Source organism: Choloepus didactylus, chromosome 2 (assembly GCF_015220235.1).
Source record: "Choloepus didactylus isolate mChoDid1 chromosome 2, mChoDid1.pri, whole genome shotgun sequence".
Taxonomy (NCBI): Eukaryota; Metazoa; Chordata; class Mammalia; order Pilosa; family Megalonychidae; genus Choloepus; species Choloepus didactylus.
Window position 1 is genome coordinate 199457575 of NC_051308.1, and position 14439 is coordinate 199472013.

At 43.0% G+C, this 14439-nt stretch overlaps 1 protein-coding gene across 4 annotated transcripts in view; it reads left to right on the plus strand.

The window, feature by feature from the left end:
* AGBL4 (ATP/GTP binding protein like 4) overlaps nucleotides 1-14439 on the plus strand; it is a 1783169-nt gene that overhangs the window by 1627591 nt on the left and 141139 nt on the right. For all 4 annotated transcript variants that reach the window (XM_037827269.1, XM_037827268.1, XM_037827270.1 and 1 more), the window contains one exon: nucleotides 13725-13836. In XM_037827269.1, the coding sequence (XP_037683197.1) occupies nucleotides 13725-13836 (112 nt within the window). The remainder of the gene's footprint in view (nucleotides 1-13724; nucleotides 13837-14439) is intronic.

Sequence of the window (14439 nt, forward strand, 5' to 3'; positions counted from 1 at the left end):
CCCACCAGGGGCAGGAATCCCCACAGGAGAATCCTTGAGCAATGGCTTTGCCACCTCTGCTTGTACACCTCCAAGCACGGGTGGTTGCCTTCCTTCCCAAGCATCATGTTTCACTGTTGCCAGCTCTGGCTGTTAGAATTGTTTTAGCTTCAGGCTAAATCTGAAACCTGTAACTTTGCTTCTGCCCTCTGCAAGATTATTCAAGTTCAATTCATCTTTTATATGGCAACCCTTCAGCTGGTTACAGATTATGTGTCTCCAATTTAGCTCACTCCCCACTCACTCCAACCACTGCCAGTTCCTATTTTCCAGGCTAAACATCCCTAAGCCTTCCACCTTTTCATGTGTACCTTGAAATCCCTTCCACTGCTTGTCCTCCCTGCTGTCCTCTGAACATGCTCCAGATGTTTGTTGTCCTCTAATTTGGAAGCGTCGTTATCCAGGACTGAGCAGTTATGATTATGACAGTGATGATGATGACAATGATGATGATAATGAAAACTGACATCTATTGAACATTCTGGGCCTGGCACTATTCTAGGCATTTTGCATGTATTATTTTATTAAATCCTTACAACAATGCCACTATCTTTCTCAATTAACAGATGAGGAAACTGAGGCACACATAGATTAGGTAACTCCCTCAAGGTCATAGAACTAGTTAGTGGAGTAGGTTTAGGAAGAGCTCATCACAAGCCTCATTCTGAGACTGTTCTGATACAAGCCACATGCACATTGCTGACACTGAGTTCACCTCCCTCTAAATCTTTACTTCCACTTGCATTTCTGCTAAGTCATCACTCCCCCATCTTCTTTTAGGGCCTTGCAAAAAGCCTGTTGCATAGGCAGGGCAGGAAACACTCTCCCTTACAGATCAAAGAAGAGACCAAGCCACAGAGAGGCTGTGATTTGCTCAAGGTCACACAGTGAGCCACATAGATGGCACTGGAACCCGGTCTCTGGCCTTCCTAGTCCAAATGAAGCACGAGTGACAGCAGGGGCCAAACAGACCCTTACCTCCCAGTGACTGTTCTCCTAATTATGTAACCTGAAGGATGTTTCTATGGAGGCTGAAAGGACATTGGGACTGGCAGTCTAATCAGGTGTCTAACCCACAAGTGCACACCGCCAAAACCAATTATTCAAATGAGCTTCCCGGCCAGGTTCCGCAGAAAAGGCCAGATGGCTGGATGTCTGTGGAGGCAGCTCCCCATCTCTGTCCCTGCAAGCAGCTGAATAGCATTTCAAAGTTAAAGTTGATAGAAAGTTGATTTTAATAATTGATTCTACTGTGAAGACAGTCCTCTGAAGAGACAGTAATCCAGAATTAGTGGCTGGGGAGTCTGGAGGAGCAAAACAATGGGATAGAATCACGAACTTCATCATTTCTGGCCTTAGTTCCTAAACCACTGTTTGAATAGCGTCAGTTCTCTGTGTAAAATCCTTCAGAGGCTCCATGTTGCCCTAAGCTCTTCAGCCCATATTCAAGGCCTGCTCAAGTGCACAGGTGTCCCTGAACTTCCCTCTCTGCTTCATCTCCCACCGCCCACCTTGCCCATTCTGCACTTCACCCCTGCCCCATCCTATCCTCTGGCTTTCCCAGGTTCTGTCTATTGCCCTAAACCCACCTTCTGGCACTCACATTGTACTTTGTTGGCACTTTGCCGCTGCTTAATAAACCTTTCAACCAAATTGTTTCCTCCCTCCTGGCTTAGAATCCTGGCACTGCTGAAACAAAGTACCACAAGCTGGGTGGCTTTAAGCAATAGGAATTTATTGCCTCATGGTTCTGGAGGCTAGAAGTCCCAAATCAAGGTGTTGGCAGGGCCATGCTTCCTTCGAAGTCTTTGGAAATTATCTGTTGCGTGCCTCTCTCCTGGCTTCTGGCGGGGGCTGGCTGGCAATCCATGCGTTCTCTGCCTCACTGGTTATGTGGCCTTCTCGCCTCCATCTGACTGTGTCCAAATAATCTCTTCTTATAAGGACACCAGTCATACTGGATTAAAGGCCCAGCCTACTCCACTATGCCTTCATTTGAACTTGCCTCATTCCAACTGTAATGACCCTATCTCCAAATAAGGTCATATTCTGTGGTACTGGGTATTAGAACATCAACGTATCTTTTCGGGGGACACAGTTCAATCCATAACACCTTCTTTCTTCTTTCTCTCTCTCCCTCACTCTTCCTTCACCTCCTTCCTTCCCTCAAACGTTCACCAAGCACACACTCTGTACCATGCACCGGAGCTATGAGGTTAGCTTTGCCCTGTGCTTGTCTTTGAGGAGTTCACAGTCAGAAATGAAGACAACTGCTGTGGTGGAGGAAATACCAGGGGTTTGTGCAGTCACGGAAGAGGGCATTCCCTAACCCAGGCCTGAGGGTGGGGGTAGGAAGTCAGGGAAAACTTCCTAAAGGAGGTATTGCAAGAGAGGAGACTTGAAGGATGAGTGGGATTTAGCAGGAGAAGAGCAGGGAAACATGTTTTAAGCCAAAGGAATAATAATATTAAATAACAACAGTGATAATAATAATACTAAACCTTATTGACCTTATTGATACAAGCTGCTAGATACTGTTCTAAGTGTTTTATATGTATTTTTCCCCTGGAGATTCAGGAGTGGTAATTGATCACACTCCTGCTCCCACTCTCATCCTACTTCTACCATCTAAGAAGTAAATGTAGGGATCAGAAAGATAGAGGTCAAAACACTAGTTTTGACCCAAAAGAACTGAAAATAGGTGTTCAAACAAAAACTTGAATGTTCATTGCAGCATTATTCACAGCAGCCAAAAGGTGAAAATGACACAAATGTCCATCAACACAAATATCCATCAATCAATGAATAAACAAAATGTGGTATATCCATATGATGGAATAGTATTCACCCATGAAAAGGAAGGAAGTACTGATACGTGGTACAACTTGGATGAACTTTTGAAAACATTAGGCTCAGGGAAAGGAGCCAGACAGAAAAGGCCACAAATTATATGATTCCACTTACATGAAAAAAACAGAGTTGACAAACCTTCAGGGACAGCAAGCAGATTAGTGGGTGCCAGGGCCTGAGGGTGAGGGGAATGAGGAGTGACTGCTTAATGGGCACAAGATTCCTTTAATGAAAATGTTGGGAACATGTTGAAAATGTTCTGGAACAAGATAGTGGTGCTGGTTTGCACATTGTGAATGTAATCAACATCAGTAATGGCAAATTTTATGTTATGTGTATTTTATCACAATTTTTTAAATGACAAAAAAAATTAGCTTTACTATTTATAAAAGCTGAATTTGGAAGGAATGGTTTATATCTGCAGCCAAAATTACTTCACCCAAAAATTCAACTTCCCCACCAGCCACAGGCGGGAAAGGAAGTCAGCAGCCTCATAGAATGCACACTACATGGCAGAGGGGAGGCCAAAATGTGTCCCTTCTGCAGGCTTCCAGATCCAAAGATGTTGTGCCAGGAGGGACTAGGCCAGACTCCACTCCTTTTCTCAAGTTCACCAACAGATAAGTTCCATTCCCTTCTTTGAAGTAGAGAGGAAGAGCTGTTTGTTTACTCCTAGGAAATAGAAGTTCCCGCCCCTCCATGGGCAGGAAAGCAGTGGGAGGTTCCTTCCAACAACCTCACGAACCTATGAGGTTGGTTCTTGTATTATCCTTGTATTACAGATAAGAAAACTGAAGCACATGGAGAGGTTAAGTAATTTTCCCAAGGTTCCACAGTTAGTAAATAGAAGATCCAGAGATGACACCCAGAAATTCTGACTCAGACTCCCAGGGCTCCGGAGTCTCCAAGCCTCTGAGTGAGCAGGGATCCTTGGGGTATGCCGTGAGATCTGGTGTACCTGGAGCAGGGGCTCAGGGCTGCAGCCTAGAGTGCCCAGTGTGTGCACTGTCCTCAGGCACCAGCTAAGACAGCAGCCAGAGGATGGTGACTTGGAAGAATTGTACGGCTCAGAGGAGGGGATGCCTTTTTGCAATTGGCTCATAGGCTGTATAATGTGCTAGCCTTGCAGAGTATACAGATTGGCGACGTGGTGCAAGAAGAAGCTAGAGTAATTAAGTGAGGACTACATTGTGGAGGAACTTGAATGCCATACCAAGATCAAACCATAAGAACAGCTAATTGGTGTGTAGCCCTCATCTCTAACTAGGTTCTACACTAAGTATTGTAGATGGATTATTTCCCTTAGTCCTCAAAACAACCCTCTGAGGTTGGTACAATCCCCATTTTGCAGATCAGGACGAAGGCACAGAGAGGTTAAGCAATAACCTCTCTGACATGTAGCAATAAAGGGTCAGGCCAGGATTCTATCCAGTGTAGTTTCAGAGCCCACACTCGGAATCATTAATCAAAGCCACTTTTCGGCTTTTGGATCAGGTGGGCAAAGGTCTTGCCAGCTCCCAGATCCTGTGAAGACCTAAGAAACTTTTCTTCCTTTTGTGTTTCCTTTGCCCTTTTGCACTTAAGAAATTGAAGTACCTAATTCATAGCCCCAAGAGCCAGTACACTCTCTTAGAAAATGTCCCACCTCAGGCCTTTAAAAATGATTCTTTTTGCTTCTTGTCAGCATTCTTAAATAGAGAAAAATAATCCAGTGTTTCTGGATTCAGCTTCCAACTCTACCCTTAATAGCTGTGTGACCCTGGCAAACTCCTTCTGCCCCTTTGACCTTAATTTTCCCGTTTTTGAAATATGGGGATTGGGCTTTGTGAAATCTTGGGTCCTTGATGAATGGTTCTAAGAATCATTTAAGCAGCAGTGCTGGAAATCCCCCTTAACACAGTGTTTGTTGCTGCTGCTAAGCAAGAGGCAGAAAGGAGAGGGGCTGGATTCCTGGAATACATGCCCTGCTCAGGAAGGAAGCAGGGAGAAGGCACTCTCACACAGCTTCCCCTTGTCCACTAGGAATTATTTAAAGGAGAAAGGGCCCAGCAGGTTTAGAGTTGGAGATGATCCCTTTCCAAGCACGATCTGAGCCACCACCTACCCTCAGCCCCTATCCTGCCATCTTGCCAGGAAGGCCACCATTAAAAGGTAAAAGACTTTGCTGAACTTTGGAGGTGGGAAAGCAGAGTGGTAATCCTGGCTCTGCTATGAATGCATCCACTAACCTTGGGCCAGATTGTCTCATGTGGACATACAGTTTGTGCTCTGCCCCAAAGACTCCTGGTCAAGGGAGCCAGTGGGGGCTGAAGCTCTGCTTCCAATCTGAAGTCTTGTCAGAGCTAGTACATCATTTTGTACTTCACTCACCCAGTGGGGGCACCTGTTTGTGATGTGTCAGTCTGGAGGGGGAGCATTTTGTAAATTTTCATAAAGATACCCTTTGTGCTATTCCCCCATTTGAGACTCAGTTTCCCCACTTTAAAAACAAGGCTTTTACTATGTAACAGTACTGTGAACAATCGAATGTATGATTTGTTTTATATGACTGTGTGGTATGTGAATATATCTCAATAAAATGAATATTAAAAAAAAATTATGGAAAATCTTGTCTTAAATTTCCAAAATAAAATACAATAAAATAAGCTAAGCAATAAAATTTTAAAAATCCAAAAAACAAAACAAAACAAAACAAAACAAGGCTTTTAGAACTACCCCCACATCTCACATGAGGGATAGTCCCTCTATCAGTCTCTGACCTGACTCTCAGAACTTTTTAGAGAGAATTGAGTGCTAAGAACACAGGTTTTAGAGCTGGGCAGCCTGGGTTCAAGTCCTACCTCTCTCACTTGTCCTTGTCAGACTACAGACAAATTAAACTTTCTGAGTTTCCATTTATACAGTTTAACTGAAAGTCAACTGTGTACCAGACATATGCTAGCACTGAAGACTCAATAGTAAATGAGATACATTCAGTCTCTGCACTCCCGGAGCTTTCCAGCCTTTGAGCAAAACAGATGAATGTGTCAATGGTCACAAAGCTACTCGGTGGCAGATTTGGAAGTCCACCCCAAGTTTTTCTGACTTTGAAGTTTATACTCCTATCCATCCTCCTCTGTGCTTCTACAGCACTGGTCACAGATATCTCCTTGTCTGATGATCTAAAAGGGAATGTGTGGGAAATGCTTTAAGTATCTTGGTGGTGATGACAGGGAGTAGTGTGTTATGATTATCTCTTGTGCTTGGTACAAAGAACCCTACCTGCTATCCTCCATCTACACCCCAGCAGAGCTCACCCCACCTCCTAAGAATTTTGCAGAGGCTGTTGATGACAGATTGTCTGGCACAATGACACTGGCCAATCAATAGAACTGGAAGGTGCCTCAGGCCAAGGACAGTTGAATCCTAAACTTTTAGTGGCATTAAATAAAACAATATTTATTTTACTTTTGGGGTAAATATACTTAATCCAAGCCACCTCATTGGTAATGCTGAAAAACTGCTGTGTTTGGGGGCAATTGCATGCGTGGCCCATACATCTCTGCTTGTCAATGCCACCCTTGCAGGAGCACGCAGTCCCACAAGTGCTCAAGGCGAGATTGATTAAGAGTCACCCACTGCCTTTTTCTCCATCTTTCTTTAGAGGAGATGAAAAGGGGATCATAAAGAGGAGAATTGAAATCATTACTCTCATTCTAGCTGCCATTATTGCAATAGGGATGAAACACAATTGCCATTTGAATAACATTCTCTGGAACCAGTGCATCTCTACCACTGGACGGAGGAGGAGGAGACCAGGACAGAGAAAGCAGCCAAACTGGGTAGATCACACAGTTTCCTGAATAGCTGAGGGTCCTCAGAAGGTCATAGTCAACCATTCTGGCATCAACAAAACCTGGATTTGAATCCCAGCTTCACACCCTTCTAGCTGTTAAGTGACCTTCTCAAGGTCAAACATTTTGGATTCTATTTGCTCATTTATAAAATGGGGATAAATAATACCTACCTCGCTTAGTTATTGTGAAAGAGTCTAGCATGCACAGGTGCTTAAGTACTTTCCAAAATACGTCTGCCAGTAATTGCTTACACTTTGTTTGCAAACTTGCAGGGTATTCCTTCATGCATTTATGCATCTATTCACTCACTTGTTCATTCAATAGATATATTAAAATTTCTCTTCACCTAGGCTTATAGTAGACAAAGTTATAGTATAGTAGATAATGTTACCTTATAGTAGATAATGTGGTCAGGGCAAGGAAGATGACTTGGACATAGTTCCTGACCTTTTGGAGCTCACATTCTGGAAGAAAGAAAAGATACTCAAGAATACCTCTAACATAAAAAGAAAGTATATGTTTGGCAATCATATATAAATATGGTCTCCATATATCTGCATTTCCTAGAATGGTCCTAATGCCAAATATTCTATCCCATTGACTCCATATGTAGCCTCATTCTTGTAAGGCCATGGGTCTGATTTTGAGCCCATGCAGAAATCTCATCTAAAAATAAATAACAGAATAGAATACCAAGGAGAAAAGGTTGGGCAGAGATCCGGGATTTTGTACTCACTGACTCTAGACGGGCAATCATAGGAGTGAGAGCTTGGCATCTGGAGGTCATCTTGTCCATTCCCCTGTCTTTAGGCAGCTGCTTTTTTTTTTTTTGGTCCTGAAACCACTGAAGAGAAAGAGTCTGCACCACACGTGGACTTCTTGTACCTATTGTCAGTTAGAGACACAAGCACAGGACGCTCATAGCCTGTTAGAAATATGTATAATTTCTGACCATCATCAATTCCCTGACTTTACACGTACCACATCCTCTGCCTAGAATACTCTCTCATGTCTTGACTTTTGTCAAACTTCCCTTCTCTTCAAGGTTTAGAGCTCCTTGTGAACTCATAGAGACAGGAATTACGTCCCACACAAATCTCAAATATTGAAAAATGCGTGCAATTGGTGTTAAAATATTGGTATTCCTTAGTTCTTCAGTGTTCTTTTAAAAATGGTATCAACCTTTTTTTCTAGAATATTTTGTTTTCTTTGTATTTTAACTTAACTTTATTGGAAATGTGTGCTTCCTTTGAATCACTGGCTCTGAGAGTAAAGACCAGTTCTGATGCTCTAGAATGATATAATGAGAGAGCTGAAAGAGATCTCTGTGAGTGAAGAATAACCCCCTCATTGTAAGAGAAGAATGCAGAGCCCAGGGAGGGGAGATAAATTGCCCAAGAAAACACAGCACAATGGAGGCAGGGCCTGGAATGCTGACCTCTAGCCAGGGCTCTTGCATCTTCAGTTAAGGTGTTTTGTTCAGTAAATACCCACCTACTGATAGATCAATTACCATTAGAAGCATTCTTAAGCTCAACAAGTACCCAACACAAGTACTTCTTGCTGAAGAGTTTCACAAATGCTTTAGCTTCTAAAGAGTTCTGTAGGCATAACACCCAGACCAATGGGTCCCTCTGCTTGATGACCGACGATTGGGGGGTGGACAGTATAGGGCCCACTGGAGTTTTCTATAAATTAGCCCATAAGGCCATATGGTTTATGATGCTTTTAGTTAAAGTATCAAGGACTGACTCCAGCCACTCAAGCAAAAAAGGGAATTTATAGGAAGGGGCTTACAGAATCAACCGGAAACTAGAGGGCAAGACTTGGAAAACACACAATTAACGAAGTAGCTCTGGAGGGCAGAACACTGACTGGCTATTGGCAAGAATAATCTGCCTCTGTTCCATGGCAGCACTGCCACATGACCCATCCAGCCATCCTGCGTCACCTATTCCCAAGGTTAAGTCCGGGGCAGGAGTGGTCATTTCTTGTGCATGGGTTCCTGCTGCTTCCCTGGCTGCCAGGTCACAAAGAGGGATGATGCAGCTCATCTGCCTTCTGTGTTGGGAGACAAAGCAGGGTCATGACCTCAGCATCTTGCAATGATAGAGGAGCAATGGAGGAGTAACTTACCTGCCCCCCAAACTCCCTAATCTAATCATAGGGTTAGGTGCTGGGCATTCCCTAAAGAAAATGGACAGATGCTCACCACAGTTAAGAGGGAACAGAGCATGAATTTGGACTCAAACCTGTCTGATTCCCAGACTAGAGGAAGAGATGGGTGGTCACCCCTGACCACTGCTGTCCACTGCTGTCCACTGCAGCTTCCTATGGACCGCAAACCTATTAGTCTATGTCACTTGTATAGAATGTACTTTATAATAATAAAGTAAAATGAAAACAATAATACAGCATTTTGAGCTGCTATTATGTGTCAGTCCTGTGCTAAGTTCATCACATGTGTTAACTCATTTATTAATCCTATAGCACTGTCTTGAATTATAAAATAGATACAAATCTGTGATCATATCTTCTTTTTCCCATTAGACTATATGTTTCTTGAGGGCACAGGACATCTCTCATCAATCAGTATATCCTAGCAGCTCCTACCTTGGAGCTTGGTATATAGAAAGTTCTCAATAAAATGTTGATGAATTGCTGTATTTGCCTCATCCTTGTTCCCTAAGCTAGTCCCTGCTCCTTAACTTACATATTCCTGGAAGGCAGAGAGTTGGTCTTAAAATGTTGCTTTCCCAGGAGAGCTTGGGCATTTGAATTCAACTCTTCCACATGCCATCTGAATGACCCTGGGCAAGTTTTAGATGAGTATGTGTCCATCCTTAATCACTCCCGAGAGTAGTTATAGTGCAAACCAGAATGTTTAAGAAATGCATGCGTAAGGCTGTAGTTCAAGACATTAATCACAGAATTATATGTTTCCTTTTTGAAAGACAATTTAATGTGGTCAAAGTAAGGAGAGCAATTGTTAAGATTTTAGACTCTGAGAATTAAGCTTACCTGAGCACAAATTTTCATGTTGCTGCATAGTAGCTCTGTGACCTTGAAGAAATTATTTAATTTTTCTAAATCTTTTTCTTATCTGTAAAGTGGAAATCAGGGCTTTAACAAGTTAAATTGAAGATTTAATGAGATGATACCTCATATAAGGGCAGATAGTAACTGCTCATTAAACATTAGCTACTGCTACACTTAACTACTATAAGCTCAGAAAGAAAAGGCAGCAAAAAAGGCTTCAAAAGGCTAACAGTGGTTGTCTTTGGGAAGAGGATGTTACTTTTTTGTTGTTCTTTTCTACTTTCTATACTGACAACTTGTTTTTGTTTTAAAAAGTGATTTTACAATCAGTCAATCCTCTTACCAAATAATTTTACTTCTGGGAATTCTACTTCTGTTCTAAGGAAAAATTCTGAAATATGGAAACAAATTTGGCAATAGAAGTATTCGACAGTGCTTTTTTAAAATAGTGAAGCATTGAAAACAACATAAATGTGCCTTAATGGGGAAATGGCTAGAGGAATTATGGAGGATTCATACAATGGGATAATATGTCACATTACAACACTATTAAAATGGCAGTTATGAAGTGTTTAATAACAAAGAAAAATGTTCAGATTGTAATGGCAAGTGAAAGGGAACACATTTCCAAGTTCAAGGTCAGGAAGTAACTCTCCTGGCCAGGAGAGTGAGCATCAGTGACCCCTCTCTTTAGAGCAAAGAGAATTATTGGCATCCAGGCATCTCCGTTCTCGCAATCTCTCCCCACTGGCAGTGGGGGTGTGGGGAGAACAGTCCAAGCTAAAAGGGGATCTTCAAAAGTTTATGGTTCAACTCCCCTTCTCCATTTGTAGTTGAGAAAGCTTAAGCCTAGAGAGAGCAAGGAAATTGCCCAAAGTCACACAGTAGGCCAGCAGCAGAGCAGGGGACCTGAACTCAGTGATCTTCTCTCTGCAGGCCATGAGGCGTTATCCTCACACTCACAGGGGGCAGTGTCGGATCAGCCTGGCCCTAGGGAAGCAGACAGTCTAGGCAGGACCTCTGGTGAGAATCTGCCTGTAGAGTCAAAGGATGTTCCTGGAAATTGCTATATTATTCTTCTCTAGCTTTTACTTGGGGTAGAAATAGCACTGTGATGGGAAATGTGGTTCTTTCATTTGCCCCAGGGGGACTAAGGTCAAAGACATTTGTAAGAAGGAGTCTGATACCCTGATGGGGTCATCAGCAGCTCTGTAAATCCACACATACCACTGACTCTCAGGGTTGGGTGAAGGAGAGAAAAGAGTATAAAAATATACACATACACATGGAGGACTTGAATTCAAGTCCAAGGCTTACATTCCTAGGAGTCTGCAGTCTTCAGTCTTCTTCTGTGTGCCTTCTCCCAAAGGAACTGTTTTGCTCAAGAAGTCTGTTTCCTGCAGTAGACTATGAGCTTTCTGAGGGCCTTAGAAGTTTGACTTATTTCTGATTTCTTCTCTGTGCACATCCCAGCACCTGTCATACTATGGAGGCTCAATTCAAGTGGAGGTAGGGGAGAAAGGGAGGAAGAAAGCAAGCAGGCTAGATTTATACCCTTTAGGATTTACCATTTGTTTGAGACCAGAAACATAAGGGAGAAGACAATATAGATAAGACACAGAAGTTCATGGAATCTATGGAGCCCTGGATGGAGTGTCCAAAAGACTGGTTTTAGACCCAATTCTAATACCTGCTACAATGGAAAGAGCCCAGGCTAGAGAGATAAATACTTAACAACAGTACAAAATTAATGTACAACTGCTGTGGGCAAGTGCCAAAACCCATATAAAAGCCTTATCCTGGTGCCTGATACATAGTAAGCATGCATTAAATACTAGTTATTAATGTAATGAGGTAAAGGGGCTAAGAGCTCAAGGTCCGAGGTCATACTGCTTGGGCACCAATACTGACTATCACCTCTTTTTGTGAGCAAGTTGTTTATAATCTCTGCATTTAAATTTTTCCATCTGTAAAATGGGATTAATAATAGCACCCTGTCTCTCAGGATTGTTGTCAGGATTAATTTAGTAAAGTACTTAGTTCTTGGAACAAAGTCGTGTCAAGAAATTGGTTGTTCCCTTGACTGTGAAGATGTTGCTGTTGTAACCTGCATGTAGGGCTGTCTCTGCTCCTGCTCTGCAACCAATAAGAAGCCATAAGCATGTGGTTGCTCTAAATACAGCAGTGCAGAGACAAAATAGTGCAAACTCCTTGCTGGTATTTAAGCCCCTTCGCATTTCACCTCATCTCCCTTTACCATCCCTTAGCACGTACTTATGATCCAGCCAAGCTCAATTGCCAACCATTTCTCCAGCATCCTGGGTGGGTTCACAGTACCTGTCTTCACCTGCACTGTTCTTTCTGCCTCTGATACCTGGCAAAATTCTACTTATTCAACAATGCCCAAATCACATAGCTTCTACTCAGTGAAACCTTTTTCCACGTTCTTCCACGAAACATTAGTTATTCTCCCGTGGGTTCCCACCATGCTTAGGTTAAGCATTAGGAGGAAATTATTAATTATTTACCTCCCCATCCCCACCACAATTATCTTTAAGGAGAAGTGGTTCCTGAGGGTCCTTTATTTTGCTGAGCAAGGTGATAGGTGGGAATGCAAATTCAATAAGCTGAGCAGAGGTTAAATTATATTGCTTAAGAAAATAAAGACAGGGGCTTAGAGGTTAAGACAGGGGGAGTAAAAGAGTGAGATAGAGAAGAAAAGGGGGGAAATATGGGGAAGAGAGAAAGGAGAGAAGGATATGGCTACCATAGGTTTAGAATTTGGGGTAAAGAGCAGAATTTTATTCTTTTGTCCATGGAGAGCCATAGATGAATCTTGTTCAAGAAAGCAAAATTTAGATATGTGTGGGAGACTCATTCTGGGAATAGGAGGAGATGGGACAGTGAGACTAATGTGAATTGTGAGGAAGCAGTGTTGATGGAAGTTGTACCTCAGCCTGGCCTGGCCAGGAGAGTACCTACAGTGAGTATCAGCTGAGAGCAGAGGCATCTCTTCCCAATTACAAGTGGGGAGAAGAGAAGGAGAGGAGGGAGAGGAGGAGAACCAGAGGTCACAGTGGCACTTGCCGTAATGAAGTTCTTTAATGTGTCCCAGGGAGAGTTAAGAATAGAGAAGGTGGTCAGGATAGGCTTCACTGAGCAGGTGGCGTCTGAACAAAGATTTGAAATAACTGAGAGAAGGAGTTACTCAGACATCTGGAGGAAGAGGATTCCAGGCCGAGAGAACAGGCTGTGCAAAAACCCTGAGACAGGAAGCACCTGGTGAGTTGGAAGAACAGTGAGGAGGCCGGTATCTGGCACAGAGAGAGCGTGGTAGGACCTGAGCTTGTAAAGGTGAAGGGCTGACACATGGGCCCTGTAGCATGTAAGGGCTTTACCCTGAGTGTAACAGGTGACCATTTAGGCAGAGGAAGGACAAGATATGATATGTTTTAAGAGGATCACTCTGGCTGTTGGGGAGGTGAAGGGAGAGGAAACAAGGGTAAGCAAGAAGACAAAGTAGGATATTATTACAATACTCTGGATCTTGGTTTAAATCTAAGGTAGTATCAGTGGAGGTGATAAAATGGAGTTGGATTCTGGCTATGTTTTGAAGGTAGAAACAATGGATTAGTTGTAGTTGTGAGACAGAGGAATAAGGTGACAATTTGGGTTGGGCCTGAGTATTTTTCTACTGCCCTGTGTAGGAGAGGTGCATCTATCTATGGATCTCAGTGTGTGAACTCTGACATGAGGCTGCTCCATAGAAATATATTTGAACTTCTCTGTGACTTAGTTTCTTCACCTGTAAAGTGGGAATTATCATGTTAGTGACCTCATAGGGTTGTTGAAAGCATTGAATGAATTAATACATGTAAAGTATTTAGAACTATCTCTGGAAAAGCTGGAGAAGCTTGGTTTGTCCTGTCAATACTGATTCCTACTTGGTGTACTGCCTAGGTGCTCTCTGATGGGGTTTGACCTGAATCGTCACTGGCTGGATCCCTCCCCATGGGTCCACCCTACTCTGCATGGGGTGAAACAGCTCATCATCCAGATGTACAATGATCCGGTGAGTAACTAAATGTCCTCAGCAGCTGATGTCTTATGGCTTCATCTGGAAGAAGGAAGCAATCAAGTGGAATTGGGAAATTCCACTAGGGGCTGCAAATCAAATACATGGTCAAAACCACAGAGGGACTAGGCCTGCACTTCTCTGAATTTGACAGACCCAGGGACCTCCTCTCAATCCCTTCTTCTCCCCCACCCCTTACAAATATTGGGTTCAGTTGTGGAGGTCTCATGGGATGAAAGAAATATACTAGCGCTTGTCCACATTTGTCAGGGCTTTTTGTTCACAAGCAAAAGAATACAACTTGAGCTAATTTAAGCAAAATGGAGAATTTATTGGAAGGGTACTATGGTATCTCAGATAACTGAAGACTGTGGACTGGTCTTCACATGCAGGGAACATGACTGCCAAAGGTCACATCCATTGGTTCCCATCACTAGAGAGTGATCTACTCTCATTTTCCAGGTCCAGTTAAGAAAAATCTCTGGAAAGGACTGTGATTGGTCTAGCTTGGAGGATATGTCAACCACTGGGCAAGTGAACTCAGGCTCTGGAGAGAAGGTTATGTAAAGACATTGCAGCCTCACTAGAACCACATAGTTG